This window comes from Perissodus microlepis, chromosome 4, assembly GCF_051167445.1.
Source record: "Perissodus microlepis isolate ML-2025 ecotype Zambia chromosome 4, ASM5116744v1, whole genome shotgun sequence".
NCBI lineage: Eukaryota > Metazoa > Chordata > Actinopteri > Cichliformes > Cichlidae > Perissodus > Perissodus microlepis.
Window position 1 is genome coordinate 20,324,292 of NC_140464.1, and position 18,583 is coordinate 20,342,874.

An 18,583-nucleotide genomic window follows, 5' to 3' on the forward strand; every position below is an offset into this window, starting at 1 on the left:
TGCTGTTTAACCATCAACCTCGACTGAGAGACCGACACACTTGTCCCTCACACTGCCTCCTCATCTCTCATCAGTAATCTGGTTCATCCTGTGTTCTTTTCTACCATCTATCTTGTCCCGTTTCACCGCCGTCTCATAAGGTTTTGCATTTTTATTCTGTGTCACCGTGACACAAATATGTCACTATAGAAATCTTGGCATCTCTCTCACACACGCTTACACACAAACCTTATCCCTTCATCCACAACTCAGACACTTCAAAGTGACTCAGCAGTTTTAAAAAAGATCAGAGGGAGAAAACAGCAGTGCTATTTCTGGTACACCTTTAACTCCTTTTCTTCTTTCCCCCCGTTGGATTGCGGTAGCTTATTGACTAACTGTCAGTGACAAGCCAGGGGTGACTCTGTCAGGAAGAATGAAAATAGTGGTTTGTTAGAACAAAAGCAGAGACAAGAGAGTGAAAGGTAACAGAAGTGATTGAGAGCAGGGGAATGGTCAAACGTAACCCAGTTTACCAGCTTCATGTCAAACATTACAGTGTGGTGAGAGAAGCGGCTCTGCATTCCTTACATAACGGCGGCCGAATGTCAGCGCAAAACTGTCCTTAACATCGGTGACGTGATGCGTTATCGCACAGATCTATTATTATGTTGACAGAATTACATGCCAGTGAGGCGTCTCCTGGCACAGGATACAATAAGACCATAAAATGAGCAAGTGTTGTAAAACTCTAATTACCATATAAGTAACATGTACATATTTGTTGACACTTTTATAAAATACACCTAAAAGACAAGTAACAACTCTTTTAACTTGACTAGAATTTCATGTTTAGGTTGTGTGGATATATACATGGATATGTTTTCCTCTTTAAGAGAGTTTTAGACACGTCTAAAGTGATTCTAGTTTTTTAGTTCCTTTTTGTTAACCAGGGTTTGATTTACTCAATCATAATACCAATTTTTGTTTAATCAGAGAGATCAAGCTTTATTGTATTTGCCCGTTGTGCTCAGTGTCCACTCAAAAATGTATTAAGATCCATGAAAAACTAGTAGATTGGCACGCTACAGTAGCTTTTCCTGTTGATGCAGTTAACAAACTGATGTACTTAATCAGACTGAGAAAACTTTAAAAAAGATAGATGTTGTTTATATGTTAAAAGCGGGTCATTATATTCTCTTGCAATAGATACCCACCTTCGGGGGCCCAAGATGTACCTGTGTGCCAAGTTTGGTTACTCAGCTCCTGATGGTCTATGAGGAATTAATGGACAAAGAAACAAACAAACAGAGAGACAGCCCTTATTATTATTATTATTATTATTATTATCTGAATTTAATATAATTATATTAATTAATAATTATATCATTTAATTTACTGAAATTGTGATGAATATGCTGTGTACATATGAAAAAAAATGCCCCTGGAATTTTGCTGTTTGACATTAAACAGAAGAAAGACTCATAGTGGACTCTGTTTGACCGGGAGCATTTCCATAACTTTTAAGTGTGGAGGCACAGGGCAGACCAACAATGGTGCTTGGAGGTAGCAGGGAGGATCAAAATGCTTAGTATTTAATATTTAATAAGTTTAGAAAATTTATGTACAAACCACAGTTTTCAAGCTCATATGTGGCCCTGCCTCCAGATTTATTATGTAAAAAGTGGAGCTGCATCAGAATTTAAACCTAATCTTTTGATGGATAGCTGAAAAAAAAGTTATAAAATTATAATTTTACTTACATGGCAAAATAATTCACTGGTTACATATTCAAACATGTTTAAAATACCTAATACCTAAAGTCATGTGAAATAAAAACAAATCAGAATCATATACATGATATTATTGGATTTTAATTATTGATTTATTCATGTGTATGTTCCTTTAATGTTGCTCAGCAGCTTGGGCTATAAAACTGAAGTTAATCTGTAAAAATAATAAGTATCTAAAACTTTAAATTATATAGTGTTGGGCACAAAGTGCAATAATTGCATTCAAAATATGGAGTAATCTAAAGTAAAAGCCGAAAGTAGCATAACATTGAAATACTCAAAGTACAAGTACATTAAATCTGTTAAATTTAATTGACCATTTAATTAAATGGTTTGGGGGATTGCAAGATTAGCAGTGCTCCGATGGCTTTGGTAGAGGGAACTTCAGGATAAAACTGATCATAAAAAAAAAGGGGGGAAATAGCACCAACAAAACTGATCAAGATCACAGCAAATTATGGCACATGTGACCTTTTCATTAAAAAGAACACAAGATCATTGTAAAATACACACTAAAAGCAGATACAGTAAATACCAAATAAAGTCCAAGCTTCAGGGCTCAAAGATGTAAATGTATCACTTTATTTCAATGATTTTGTTACAGGATAAGGAAGACCGATCCAAGTTCTTGCTGTCAGTCACATGAAGTTTGTTCCTCTTAAGCAACTGCAACAGTTTCAACAGAAGCAAAACATTTATACAATGTTTAAATTCACTTGCAGTATATGTATTTTAAGATCACACGTGGATAAGAATAAATACTCAAGAACAAACAAATGATCAGTAAATTGAGTTGAGCATGTTACATTTTAAGCAGCGCGTTTTTCTTTTTTTTTTTTGTATTAACAAAGCGATGTCTGGGCAGTGTTCGTCTTACTGTCACACTGTAACACAGTAACTCCTTTCACTGGTCCACTGAGCACGCTCAAACACACACACGCACACACACATATATACGCGCACACAGATACAATCAACACACTTCTCACTCCCTCATCGTCACACAACATGCATATATGTATGTAAAGACTGCGGCTTTACATCTGTACAGACACCCCCCCCCCCCCCCCCCCCCCCCCCCCCACACACACACACACACACACACACACACACACCAGCTCAGTGAGAGAGGAATCTGCTGTGTCAGTATCCTCTAAGTGTTCACACTCACAATGACTTTCTGTGTCTTTCTGTCCAGCTCCCGGTGAAAAGGATGGCAAAATACTGGAGTAAATGAGCCAGAGAGCAAGCCTGCCCTTCCTTCAGGAGTTTTCATGGGCCACACACTTTTCCCCTCAGTTTAGTGTTTATGTGTGTTACTTTTATACTAGAGATGGTAAGCTGTAATAAATGATTATAACTGGGAGTATGTATGACTTTGAATATATGTGAGAGTTCTCCACAGTGTAAAGGTCCATGTCTGGATCGGAGGAGAAAGTGGAGTCTTCAGGATCAGATGATCAGATGAGCCTGCAGCAAAGGCTGATTTGAAGGGCGACATCACAGGGGGGCATTGGGAGGAATCAGTTTAGGGAACGGGTCGTTCGGTGGTAGCTCCGTCGTTTGCTCCAGGAAGTTGACGGGCGAGTGCAGAGCGGGGGAGCAGCGTGAGTGTCTTTGGCTCGTCGGTGAACCCAAAGGAATGGCCGTGCGCTTGTTTGACACGAGGTCAGGTCACTGGCAGTGATAAATGGGCTGGACGTACTCTGGAGGGAAGTAGCCCACGCGTCCATGGCAACGGCCCCTCCAGCGCACCGAATCAGAGCAGTCAATGAGTTCAATGACATCACCACGCAGGAAGCGTAGCTGGGACGGGTGGTGCGGGGTGAAATCGAAGACGGCTTGGGCATGATGGGAACGCTGTGGGTCAGGAGGGAGAGAGGGAACAGGAGGGAGGGGAGGAGGAAAAGAAAAGAGAGTTAATCACACATTTTCATCACAACAGTAAGTTAATACCCAGTTAATAGTGTCAAAGAAAATACTAAAAGTAACCCACCCCTGTGTTGGAGACAGCTATCAAGCTATATAAGATTTACATATTAGCCCGGGGAAGTGAACCTTAAAGCCAGAATTGGCCCAACAAAGACTCCAGTATAAAGTATAAATGCAAATATTATACAAAATTTTAAAATGAAAGAATTTCTGTATTCTGAATTTTTTAAAGATTTTTTTGTATATTTTTCTTCAACCACACATTTGCCATTTACAGAAGCCTCTGTTAAAAAACAGGTAGAAAATTACTGTTTTTTTTGTTGTTGTTGTTGGGTTTTTGTTTTTTTTACATTTTTTATAGTGTGGACAAGTATGTGAGCTACCAGAACTCTTTCTGTCAGTTTACACTTTAAAGTCCAAAGAGTCATAATGACAGTCTTCTTTCACTGAAATAACAAACTATTATGACTGAACTTCTTTTTCTTAAATTAAAATATCTCTGGGATTAAATGTGCAGTTAAACTTCTGTACAGTCACAGAAAGGGGAGTTTCACTGGCCTGCTTAAGTAAGCTGCATGTGGCCCACGATGTAAAATGAGTTTGACATCCCTGTATTAGAAAATGAGAGATGAGGCCTTTTCATCGCGCAATATAAAGACACCACATGTCAAATGTCAATGAAGCTCTTTTTTACCATTTCAATCCAGAAACAAAGCACATGAATGCTACTTTTCTTTTTTTAAAAAGCTGGAAAGGAGGCAGTAAGCTTCTGTAATCCAACATCTCCCACATAAAATGAGTCATAACACACCGGTGCAATGTGTGTAGTATTCAGTGGGGTTACGCTGTAGCAGCATGGTGTTATTTGCATGTGACGGTCAAATATGTTACTCGTCAAATCAGGGGGTTGTAGAGTTATTAACATCTTTATCTCGCTACGTTTAGATGGCTGCAGAAACCAAATCCACTTAAAATCCTGCAAAAGACAGATGTTTCATGCTGATTTAATATCACAGCCAGTTTTGGGTTACTTTTGTTTTTTTATCAGTGACTCACAAAAATATGTCTTTCTTTATGTTAAGGTAATATTTATACATACCAGTGCGTTTTCTGCTTATCATCAGGATATAAGATTATAGAAAGTAATTTTGCACTTTTTTCCAGTCACTCATTAAAAAAACTAGAGCACACAGTTTACAAGGGCTAGTTTGGAAATTTCTCCACTACACGCACTTAAAATGAAAGTTGGTCAATAAGGTTCGCTGGTCTTATCTCCCAAAGGCTTTGAGAGGTATTATTTAATTCACCAGCCACAATCTAGATGATGAATTTTTAAAGTGAGCACAGTTTCTTTGAAGCAGGAGGCCAAACAAAACAAGAAAAAGAATACGAGCTCCAAAGAGATTAAATAAGTCTTGGTCAATATGAAAAAGCAGTCTATGTATTCACACATTCATACAGAGCACGCACTTGGTGACAGCAGGAAGGAAAAACTCCCTTTTAACAGGAGAAACCTCCACCAGAAGAAGGCTAAGGGAGGGACAGCCATCTGCTACGACCGGCTGGTGTTGAGGGGTGAGAGATTAATAATAACTAATGATTACATGTACAGTAGTGTGTAAGCACCTAAAGAGTGAAAAGAGTTGAATGAAGAAGAAACACTGTCCATCATGGGAAGTACCCATCAACCTAGGCCTATTGCTTTGTATCTAAGTGAGGACTCAGGGGTAGCTGAGCCAGCCCTGATTATGAGAGCTTTGTATCCTGAATCCAATCTGGGAGCTGAATTCTCTGCTTCCCATTCTACTTTTAAGTATCCTAGAAACTGTTAGTAAGCCTGCAGTCTGAGAGCAAAATTCTTTATTAGGTTGATACAGTACTATCAGGACCAGGGAAACAACTAGATCTGTCCAAGAGTAGCATATGCTAATGGACAGATACTTATATAGCACCTTCCACTACAGCTACAACTACACTACAACAACTCTCATTCACCCAATCACACACACTACTTCTGGTACTTCAGCTTCCTCCCACAGTCCAAAGACATGCATGGGGTTAAGATAAATGGCTAAATTGGCCATATGCATGAATGTAATGTGACTTGTTGACTTGTTGTTTGTCTCTCAGTGTTGTTCCTGTGTTAGACTGGAGTACAGTCCAAGGTGTACTCCCTCTCTTGTCCTATGACAGCTGGGATAGGACGGTGAACTGAAGGTGAAACTGATGAAAATGAATGGGTGGCTGGTTTTGTTTCAAGGACTTCAAGGACGTGATACTGAGAAAGTGATGGAAGCTGTAAAGAAAACCATGCGTGTAGGGCATATTTTCAAGGGGAGAGCGAGTACAGACACACAGCGATGTTAGAAAGGACCTAACAGACAGAAAAACAAAGAACATGCTGCTTACGCCCACTCCAGACACACCACTAATCTGGCCCTGTTGGGTTTAAAGTTACCATTCTGACACATTCCACTTTCTTTACCCTTCGATTCTCAGACTGTCCTTACCTGACAGCAGCTTATGGTAAATATCAATGAGGCAAGATATTTTAGATTGCTGTGACACTTTTATGGTGATGAACATCATGTGCTTTGCATAAAATTCTCATTATGCGCACCTTCGTGAAGCATGAAAATCACCTCGCGCCCCTCTTCTCCTCAAAAGCCTTGTTTAGCGTTGGGTTTTATCCGATATTTAAATCGAGTAAATGGTAGATTTTAGTTTCTCTTGGTCATAAAAGAGAAACACAGAGGGATGGGTATGCAACGGAGAGGTGCTATAAGTCCAGAATGATGAGTGTAATAAACACACATGCCCACTAAAAATAACAACAACAAACAACGCTTATAATACTTGTTGCTGTGATGCTTGATGGCAATCCAGGGCAAGGGGAGCCGCTTTAAATTCAGCCCTCAGATTCTGCTCTCTCTTCCTCACGATGTTTTTCTTTGAGTTCACAAAAGAACTGTTTTTCTTCTCCCTCGATCGCCGGCCTCCTCTGATCGCTGCTGACTCGTGAAGTAAAAGCAGTTTAAGAGTGGCAGAACAAAAGTGGCTATTTTAAGGAGAGAGGCTCGAACTTAACTAACCCGGCTGTCACTGGCGCTCCCACAGAAGAAGGTGGATGTGATGTGAACTGCGAGGGAGCGGGGAGGCTGCAATGAATACCAATATTATTTTTTATATGTAGGTGCGTAGATATCTATGTTGCAATTCTGGGCTTTATTGTTGTGGACTGCTTTATCTTAGAGTAAGGCCCAATAAAATGGCATCCAAGTAGCGGTAGGCACACAAAACATGTACACAGTTACAAACAAGTACATGCACTAACTAGACAGCGGGATTAGGATCAAGAAACCCAGACAGAATCCATCAGGCCTGCAAATCTATAAAATCCTCACAGTCTTATGATTTATTGTTTCACTGATCTAGTCGAGACTTCTAGTTTGTGTGGGTTGCACAAGAAGAACCCTTTCATTCTTGTTCTCTCTTGTAAAGACAAATACAATCCATGTATCCTTGTGATTAGGGTTGACTCTACCGCCTAAGAGAGCACTGACAGTACAGCTTTTGCTAGTTCCCTTGTGCACAGAATGCAACGAAAATTCCTCCAATACTGCTTGTTTGCCCCTTTGCACAAGGTCCAAGTTTTCCAGGGTAAAAGGGAAGGCTTTGCAACACAAGGACATGAGGATATTAAGGGATGTGTTAGGAGAATTATTTCCTATTCTGCCATACTGAGATAAGAAGCTATCAAGAGCCATGTAATGAGCTGATGTGGAATTAGTTTGGGAAGACAAACCAAACAATAGGAGGGTCAACACACACACACACACATACATACAAAAAAACCCCACCATGGTGCAACATGATTCAAGGACTCACAAGTGCTCAACACACTCGGTTCACGTCTGTGAAACTGACCTATTTAGTCGAACACAAAAAGTAAGAGAAACACTGAACACAATCTTTTCATAACCTCGTCTTTCTTTATAATCTAAATGGTTAAAGGGGGGGGATTGAACAGTTTTTTTCTTTGTATTCTTATTTCTTTTATGAAAGAAAAAGAAGTGATGCTGTGAAGAAGTGGATACTGAATACTGTTAATATTTCAGAGCTTTGAGCGTGCACATCAAGCTCACAAAGAAGAAAGAGCTGCTGAGCAAATACACAAGAAAGTGCCAGACTGTTTATTTGCCAGTTTGCCATAGTGTTGTCTGGTTAACTGGTCTTTAGGGCAAATTTCTTTCATTTAGTATTTTCTTTGGGGTTTTTTTCTTCTCCAAAAATGGCACAGAGGATTTTGTAGCTCACACAATTCTGTCCACAGTGGCACCTCGGAGATGCTTAAGAGTCCTTCTCATGATCAAAACCCAAATAGAAACCCTAAATATGGTTTTGCCATAACCAGGTTAAGTCATTCATCAAACAATCTTTTCTCCAAGAGAAGTAAAGCGTGAGTTGTATGACCGTGTGCAAACACTGCCAGTGGAAGACGCTGGGTGTTGGAGCTTTGTTGATGCCCAAGGCCAAGACAAAACCCCGCAGACGCGAAGACCAGCTGACTGTGATTTTATATAGCTTGACAGTGAAAAAGCCAGACGGGGCCAAAGCTAATATCAATGTTTCATGTGTGCTTTTAATCTGCGCATCTACCTACTGGGAAACCAAGCCCACTGATGTGAATTGAAGATAACTGGATACGGATGGAGCCAGTGCAGAAATGATCGGCTGGTGTTTACATGATTGCATCTCTCTTTTTTTCACCACCTTTGATCCTCTCCCAGATTAAATTGTAAAGAAGTAGAAGGCTGTAGAAATACATTGTGTTTATAGAGATTCAATGCTAAGGAAAGCTCTCAACAGACAGGCACAAAAAATAGACCTTAAAGCTCAAATTAAAACAGTAAACACATATGGAGACATAAAGAACTGACTAAGCTGCTGTGATCTCGTGTGGAAAGACAGAAAGGCTGCATAGCCATGTAAGGAAAGCACGGCACCTTCGGCTCTGGGGCATGATGTGATTCCGATTCAAAGTGACCTACAGGGCAACAACATCACAGCCAGTGTGCTAAACACAGAACGATACAAGGATACTGTATATGACCAGCAGCTGACACTTCACTGTAGTTATTTTCACTTATTTTTTCTCAAAACAAAGTCACACTGTTGCTGTATGTGGGCGAAACTCCACAGCAATGGATATAGAATTAATTTGTCATGTCTTAAAGGTACAGTGTGTAAAAGATGTCTAGATGTGTGTGGACTGCAGCCAACGGAAGTTTGTTTTCTTACTCTTCCTAATTCAAGTGCATAATCCTAGCTAAGGTGGCCACTATAGGATAAACAACTCTATTTATATCTTTCTATATTTATCTGTAGTGAGCATAGGCTGTCTGCTGTTTAAGTCAGCTGGTGTCTATGTCTGTTTACTCTGGAGGAGGCTGTAAAACATTTAGAAGAGAGTCTGATAAGTGAATGAAACTCACTTCTGTCTGATGACTGCAATACTGAGGTGAGTTGTTGATATCGTGAACTTTTCTGTGTTTACCCCAGCTAGCCTCTGCTGTTTTGGCTCACAGTAGAGCTCTTAGTCTCTATTAGTTGCTGTTAACCTCTGTTAGCTACTGTTAGCCTGTGTTAGCTGCTGTTGGCCAGTGTTAGTGATATCCTGAACGTTTCTGTGTTTGCCCCAGCTAGCATCTGCTGTTTTGGCTTACAGTAGAGTCTCTTAGTCTCTATTAGTTGCTGTTAGCTTCTGTTAGCTTGTGTTAGCTGCTGTTAAAAGACACTTAATGAATGAACTTGCGATGTGAGTAATTAAATGTAATTAAACTTTGTAATTAATGTAGTTAAACTTTTATTAGAGGGTAAGTGTGATTTTTAGGACACACAAGCCTAGCTATATTACAATATTGGGAATAAATGAGCATGTAGAGCCCTGACTTCAGTTCAGGAGATGAGGTTTGATGTGAGGAGGAAGACAATGAAGTGGAAATGAGGGAGGAGAGAGAGCAGTGGTGAAGGAGGAGAAAAGCATAATGAGAAACAGATCATGAAAATATACATGTACAAATGTTCAATAGTCATATAAGTACAACATATTTTTCTATTACATACGTTAAAAAATAAGTGACTGCATTTTTAAGGTTAGCCATATATGTAAACAACCAACACATGCCACATTTTATATATATTATTATTATTATTATTATGATCACATGTTTCAGGAAGATAATTACATAACACTGCCCTAGTGGACCCTTAATAAGCTTGCTTCTGATGGGGCAACTTTCTGACCTGAGACTAATGATGCTGCGTAATATAAAGACAATCGGAATTTGGTTCTGTGTCTGGGACTCCTGTCACTGATGAATGGAACAGATATGATATAATATCATAGAACCAGGAAATTAAGCAGAACCAAATGAAAGAAAAAACAAAATTAAAAAAAAAAAACAACAACAACATTATTTGGTAAAACAGAAACAGTCTTTTATGGTACTTGAGGACCATAAAAGCCATATGTAGTGAGAATGTGTATTTTTGTGTTTTTCTTTTTTTATTCTACTGCACGTATGTGAGCAAATTTAAAATACACTTTAAGTAATATTGAAGGTCCTGCTAAATGCTGATAGCAGAGTGGAAGTGGCCTGAAGATAAGAGCTGAAATAATCGATCATGAGTAAATGAATCTGCAGCGACTTTAATCATGTCCATAACTGTAAAATGAATTTCTTTTGGGTGTTGAACCATTAAATTAGAGCTTGTAGATGCATTTTCAAAACTATGGGAATTTTACATTTGCTTCTTTTGTTTTTAAAGAACAATTTTCTTAATTTCCTTAAATCGGCTCTGTGGCGTTGTGATTAACACATTTGCTTTACATGCAAAAGATTGATGGTGGAAGGGTAAGAAGAGTTAGGGTTAGGATTAGCATAAAGTGCTTTTACAGATCCTTAAATGTACAATATGTAGAAACTCCACTGATCATGAAAGTAATGCTGGTCTACTAATTCTTAGATAGACGCTGGGTGAACAGTGGCGGTTTCCATAAGCCCTATTATTTCTTAAGTTTAACCATATTCTTAAAAGTAACAGAAGAGTCACAGCTGACCTCTAATACCTGCATATTCATTTAGAATTCAGGGCAAATTGCCTGTGTCATCATAGTAAAATATGAGACAGAATAAATGGGGTGTAAAAAGCAATGAAATTAACAACCATAAACATCTTGTTAAAGCCTCCAGGCTGTTTTCTAGCAGTAAGTGCCAATAAAAGAATACAAGAATGCAGCATCTGTCCTAGTTTTGTTTCTCCTGTGTTCGTATTCCACTTCAGCTTGAGTTTGTCAGAAGTCACTGCACACAAGTGGATCCAAAAGTGTGTTTTTGAATGAGCCGTTTGAGCAGATGGAGAGAGGACAGTCATCCTTTTTGTGCTATTTCTGCCCAAACCATAAAGCCAGAAGTCATAACATAACACCACCTCCTCTGTGGTGGTGTCATTGGTGTAGCCTTAAGCTTCCTGTGCATGAGCATGAGAAATTCTCAGAAAACTGAAATATTCAGAAACAAAACCTGGTGTTGTTTTCATGTGCTATTCACTCGCATTAAAGAGAATTCAATTATCACAGTATTTAGGTCACACAGTTTATTAGTCTTCCGTGGGATGGCTGTAGCCATCTTCCGTTTAAGTACCACCACAACTGCCTAAAGCTAAATTCATCACTTCACACCTGCTCCAGCTGCATTTGCACAGAGAGACGAATGCACTGCGCATCATCCCGAGTGATTTGGAGCACGCTCTGAACGGTTTTATGACCAGCCGTGATGCAACTAATCAGGAGCTCAATTTGCAAAAAAAAAGACTTTTTTTTAGGATGAAAAAAAAATCTGAAGGTTTCCTGTTCCACGAGACAAACTACAACAAATCTAGAAGCAGCTACTCCAAAAGCACATCATCACAACGATCAAATGCATCATCTTCACGACTCAGATATGCTTACATTTTGTAAATTTTGGCTTTTTGTGTGTGCTTTTTTTGCCGTGTTAAATGGTTCATTCAGAAGGATTTTGGTTTACATAATTTTTCTACTGAATGCCCAGCTGCTTTCCTGTTGGGTGATGTCAGCTGCTCTTGCTAAATGTCTTTAATAAAATGTCCCACAATTAAAGTCTAACTTGTGGACATCCACTTTTTAACCTTTTGTTAAACAATAAAGGTAGAAGTCAAAGTATTATTCTTTATCAGAGCAAATAGCCCTTACAGGTTACCCTAGCCTATTAAAACAATCTTTCCTTGGAGCCTGCTGTCCAGGCAACTAAAGTCATGTTAACAAGTGCCACGATCAATAGGGGAGCTACCGTTAGCATGTGGGACTGATAGGACACTCAGGTTTCTTCATATCAGAGTAAGCATGGCAGACACCTGGATGATTTTGAGGTAGTACTGGGCGGGTCCTCTCATCCACATCGGCTCCAAATTTGGAGGGGTGGCCATGCACATGAGCTCAGTTAACCTTCGTATAGCTAAGGCACTGAGTCTGAGTTAGCTTTTACACAGAAGTCAGTGCATTTTAGTGTCAATCCTGTAAATTATAAGTGCAAAGGTGTATTTTATTCTTTAGTAAACAGACATTTCCTTTTTTTAAAGTTGGTTTAAAATAATTTAGTGACGATTCTGGTGGTTTTACTTTGGGTTAAGGCTAATAATCGTTTTTTCTCTTTTTGTGGTGACATAAAGTATATTACTGCAGGCGTTCTTCTCCGGGCTGGATCAGTAAGGATGCTATTATTACTTCAAGCAGAACATAAAAGGAACGTGGAGAAAGGAGGACGAGAACTACAATGTGCTGCTACCTTGCCTGAAACACTCGTGCATGTGTGTCTGTTTATTCCCTGCCTCCCTTTAGTTGTAATAACAGCACTGACTCATTGGCCACTAACATCACTTCTTCTCTGATCATCTGCAAAACACCACAGAGCAGCAGTGACTGGCTATCTGCAGGCCACCACCTCGGATGTCAGCACCTCTCTGCTTCTTTTTTGGCACTTCACAGAGCTGATTGTTAGGCGAAAGGTTTGATTTCAAAGGTGAACCAAACCGAGGCAGTGAAAGCAGTGGTCGCAAACAGATCCCATCTGCAAGGGTGCTTTGAAAACAGATGGCAGCATTAAGGATGAAGCTTGGATGTAATTCTAAGCTGCTCCAGAGTTGCTTTAGGATCATGTCTTCTTATTTGGGGTATTAAAAACATTATTAAGTCAATAAAGAAAACATGAGACAGCTCTATGGCAAACTTTGTCTGTGCATGTACTGTAAACACAGAGTACGAGGGAGCTCTTGCATTTTCTAACATAAAAACTGCATCCCACAATTAAACCTTTATCACCACTATCATCTACAATCAAAAGAAAACATGCAGCGAGTGTCTGATAACTGAAAAACCCAAATTCTTGAGGTTAAACGATCCAAACTTCAACATCATCTGTAGGCCATTTGAAGCACTGATTCTTAACTGATACTCAGTTGAGCTGTGGGCTAAGTAACCACATGTGATGAGATCCATTTCAATGAGTGATGTGAGCAAAATTTACCCTGTCACATTCTGTTAATCCTCGACTCACAGCGAGCCCAAAATGAGAAAAGCGTAAAGTGCTCATGTAAATGACTTAAGATCAAGCCCATCTTGATTGTGACTCTTTTATTTTAAATATACAGGATCTGGAAATTACACTGCGCTGATATTACTCTTATGATGTTACGGCTCCCTAGCTGGAATAAGTAAGAAAGTCTGTGCTAAAAATCCAGCTGAGAAATTCATCCAGGGCACATTAAGCTTATGCCTTTGGCTTCTTCTGTGCTTCATATGATTGTAAAATACTGGACTCCATTCAGAAGTCTGAGTGAGTTACATGTTATGCATTTTGCAGGACTTTTTGTGTAACATAATTTTGCACAAATTAAGAAAAACAGCAAACCCTATTTATTTAAAATAACATATAGTACTGCGCAAAAGTCTCAAACTAGCCCTCATTTCTTTATAGTTTATTAGGAAAATGACAAATAGGTGCAAGCATTTAATTAAAACATGCGACATGCACGATAATACAACATAAAACACCAAATTCTGACATTGTCTTAAGCAGCTTAACAAGCAAATGAAAATGATAAGATACAAGACTTTTGCACAGTACTGTAAATGATTTTTTGTTTCTTTAAAAGAAACTGGGGACTTTGTGATGTACAATAACAGCCACCTGCCACCGTAGCAGGAGTAAATCATGAAGACAGGAGGCTGACTAAAAGAACGACTTAAGACAAAAACCACGCATCCAGCAATGCCAGACATTCCTCGCTTTCATTTTGAGAATTATAATTTTTGTCAGTGTAGTAAATGAAACATGATCTCCATGTGACAGCTAACACTGGCAGATGACTGCACTCCATTGATCGTTCTGTTCCCCGATGAATCGAGGTCAAATCTCGGGGCTGAAACCACAGAAGTGAATATGATGTTATATGAAGTATTAGCTTGTGGTTTGTGTTACAGTGACACAAACATGCTGTCACGTCGGGATTGCTGTGGATCAAATCCCTTCGGTGCAATTGGGTTCGCCTGCGGATGCGGCACTGCCTGCCGCTCCCAGGCGTAGTTACTGTGCAATACGAGCTTGTCTACATAATGACAACAACAACAGCAGCTTTTCCCATGATGACGCCTTCTCAGGAACTAACTGTCATTTCTCGTACTAAAAATCAAATAAAGTACTACTAATGCTTGGGCTATGCTTCTGGTTTACAGCTGTAGTATATTACTATCGTGTGCAGTCTTTTGGAGTCTACATATCACACTCTACATAGAGTGTGATCCACCTAAGACTGATCGGGTGATTGAATTATGGAGTAAAGTAATCATATGCCCAAATTTGATATGTAGCTACCTCATGACTAATGTGTAGAATTGCCTTTTAGAAAATCAGTTTCCTTTAACACTGCTGTGCTCAGTCCGTCTGGCACGCTGTCTAAGATGACTGATTTGATTTTGCTCCAAACTGGCGGCGGCTCTGTGATGTTTCATTACAAGCTGCACCTCTACGTCAAACGTCAAACTCCGCCGACGCAGTTGCAGCTCCAGAAATTCCACATATGGAGTTTTTCCCATAGTTATCAGCTACATTAGATTGACAGGTTATGCCTTCGAGTCAAATGAAAAATGAATACTCAGCTTGTTATGTTTGTCCAGGCGTACTGATTTGATAAGCACCGGATAATTTACTGTGTCTCGCCTGATAGTTAACATGATATATGGGAGTACGGCGGAGGGAAGAGGAACGAGACAGAGACAGATGACATCAAGAACAGATGTGTCTTAAATGGTTTGGTGAGGACACTCATAAGGATAATGGGATTAAAAAATGCATAGGGATTTTTTTTTAAAAAAAAGATGAGGATTTAGGTGATTTAGGTACATTTAATTTTTTTTAATTGAATATATTCCATTTCAAATAAATTATATTCAGGTTGCTTTTAAAAACTGTTTAAAGGGAGACTTTTGTGTACATCTTTACTTCTACTGTATATTTTTGTCCTAGGAGTCCACTGGAACACATTTGCATTAGTCACAGTTTTAGCTCCTGCCTCTTTAAGGCCACCCCTCCCTTAAAGCACAGTTTAATCTGATTGGTAGCTCCTCACCTGGCTTTCACAAACAGAATCCAGTGCTAGCAAGCTAGACCTCCTTATCTCACCTGAAATGACCATAGAAGGAGACCTGCAATGAGCAGATTGAGCTGAAACTGATTGATTAGATCAGTTTAGAGGGTTTACTTTGTTACAGTACAAATACGAAAAAAAAAAAATCAGGTTAAAGCTTCCCCACTTAAATATTATTTTAGATTGCTTTAAGAAAACCATGAAATCAAAAGAAACTCACCCTGGCGAAGTGCTCGGGGTCTCTCAGAAAGACCGTCCTCTCCTTGGCGATGCTGTTGCTATGGTAGAAGTCCACCAGCTCGTTCAGAGAGGAGAACACCTCGTCCCACACGTAGTACTGACTACAGCGATCCTGCAGTACCTTGAAATGCTGAACATGATCCCCATAACTGCAAAGCAGGTAAACAAAGAGACGCAAACGATCATAAAACTGAGTATCTATTAGGATATGTGCTTCCTCGCAGTAGCATACCTTAACTAATGAGTTCCATTTTTTTGCCATTTTGTTAACTAACACTAAAAAAAATACAAAATCGTGAGAAAATCCTTATTTTGTTCCTCTTGATAAATCTTAATTTTGCTGATTTCTTTCTCCCCTGGTCATCCACAACACCACCCTGCAGTGGCTCCATGCTCACAAACACTGAGAATCACTGCCACAGCCAGTTTCCCTTTATTGGATTAAACTTCATGGAAATGAAATCTATAAAACACACTGGGCAAAATTCCCAAATCTCATTAAAAGTTTGAATATTTACTATTGTTTATATGGGACAAATTGCATATATATATATATATCTGCAACAACACGGGTCATTTACTCTCAGAAATAATTTGGAAACAAAACGGTGACTTGTTAACTGTGTTGACGGTGCTTGGGCTCAATTTAAGGTCTATTGTAGGAATCATGGCTGAATAATCCTGCTTTTTAATCATGTACTCTATTGTCAATCACAAGGTCTCTTTATTTTTCTTTTAGTTTATTTCTTTTTGTCTTACAGTACATCTGGACCAACTATTTCTTAATAGTCTTAATGTTTAGCCTGCAAAGCCTCCTCCCAGATGTCAGCTGCTGATTGGACAATGGATTTAGTGCATTTCAATTTGCCTCTAAAATCAGTGGAGTGACCTCTGCTTGGTATTATACGTATTGAAGTTTTATTTTTGGTCAGACTTTATTTAACGAGCAGGAGAAACGCTTGAGATTATAAGTGTCGTGTCCTCGCACAGGCAGAATTAACCTGGTGTGTTTTTCATTTTGAGCCGGAAGCTGTGCCCGAGTCCAAACCCAGGACCCTGGGTTGACTTAAAGCTGTTGAAATAATGTGAAAACAGACAAGCTGTTACAAAGAGAAACCAAAACTACTGTGGAAATATCTAACGCAGTCAGTTTCTCAGAATAAAAGCAGACAATGACATTTTCACAGACTGCTCTGTGAGTCTCATGTCAAACAAACCCAATACCCTTTAAATTTAAATAAATGTGGTTTAGATGCTTTGTAGCACAAAATCAGCAACATTTTTAGACAGATTCTGATCAAAGCCAAGCAAAACAAATGACAAATAATAATAAAATAAAGCCATAAGTGGCACGAACAAAAATAGCCTAGGTGTTGAAGAGCTTTGCCTTGTTGTTATAATTAGAAGAGTTTGGCCAGCATTCATTGACAATCATACCTGCTCCCCCTGTCCTGGTCTGTGGTGGTTGCTAAGTAACTTCCCAGCTTATCTTTAGAAATCTGGACATCTCACCGTGATTACATGGTTACATAACTGCATCTAACATGCAGCGGAAATCAGTGCAACACCCCCATATTTCTAAACACATCGCAGAGTAGGTGTGTGTGTTAATGTTATGTTAATGATTGCTAAAATATCACGTCGGTGGTTAAAGAGAGAGCCAACATTCTCTCTCCCGTTTCTCTTCTAGCGCAACGTCATCGGTGCGGATGGAAATACCGCCATTGAATGATGCAACCTAATAAGCGAAAAAGCACAATGTGGGATCTCTTTTTGGGGGGATTTGTGGTTTAACCTTGCTCGGCTCCTTCTGAATCGCGTCTGATTGGCCGTGCTCCAGGCTCGCGGAAAGTAAATGAGCATCGGCTTTTTTTCACCCAGAATTCCTTTCTCTATTCAGACACTGTGCTCCTGTGAACAAGCAGAGCTGGCTCCCTTATGACTGGATGGCATTCAGCTACACCTCCACCCTGCCCTTCTTTCTCTGCCTTCTCTTTTTCTCCAGCCTGTGTGTCCTTGTTTCTCTCCTCTCACGATCTGACTCCCAAAACTGAGGATTTTATTTTGCAGGAATATTAAATTAATCAAATGTGTCTTTCTAAAATGACAGCCTACCAGCATGTAAATATTAACTCATTCTGTATGACCAACAGTGCTTTTATTTTGCCCACAGGTCTGGCTGGCTTCAGCTATTTTGGTACCCTGTGCGAGGGTTTGAGGTTTGGTGAATAAACTCTGAGGAAAATTTCCGAAGAGCCAGAAGCAACAAACACAACTTCACCTTGAATTAATGTTTAATCGGGTCTTAATTACATTTAATTTCGGTGACTCTTACAAACAGATCTGTCTGTGCCCCTCTGGCAACACACGAACACTATGTTTTAAGCTGTAGTGTTCCTAGACCAATGCTGGGGTGGTAATGTTCATGAATTGCTACTTAAAGGCCACAATTTTTTTTATTATTGTCATATTGTTGCCATATCATTGCTGTCAGTGCAGACAATCACCTCTTAATCTCAGTTCTTTCTAACTTTTCTCTCTTTATCTCACTTTGTCTCCATTGCCTCTCTTAATTCAGCTTTACACACACACACACACACACGCGCACACACACGCACACACACACACACACACACACACACACACAAAGCACAAAACTGTGGTCTTCTGTCAGAGTAATCTTCATCGGCCCCAATAATCTCCCAAAGTGTCTGGCGCCCTCTGCTGCACCCTACTGGTGGGGCTCTGTAACTGCCACCAGCTCTGCAACTGTGCAGCAGCTGCTTGTCTGAGGGAGCAAATCACACAATAAGCCCCTGCTGGATAACGAAGTCAAAATAAGTAAGGGGTGCTGTGAGAGGTGAACAGAGACGAGAAGATTTTAAAACAGGATGTGAGCTCAACACGGACTTTCC

The 18,583-nt window shown here is 39.6% G+C and overlaps 1 protein-coding gene across 1 annotated transcript in view; it reads right to left on the reverse strand.

The window, feature by feature from the left end:
• Positions 1-2,331: 2,331 nt before the first annotated feature.
• The window catches only part of grapa (GRB2 related adaptor protein a), a 35,157-nt gene continuing 18,905 nt past the window's right edge, over positions 2,332-18,583 (reverse strand). The window contains exons 4-5 of the mRNA XM_084926404.1: positions 15,649-15,817; positions 2,332-3,632 (exon numbers count right to left, since the gene is read on the reverse strand). Coding sequence (XP_084782530.1) covers positions 3,447-3,632; positions 15,649-15,817 — 355 coding nt within the window. The 3' untranslated portion in view covers positions 2,332-3,446. The remainder of the gene's footprint in view (positions 3,633-15,648; positions 15,818-18,583) is intronic.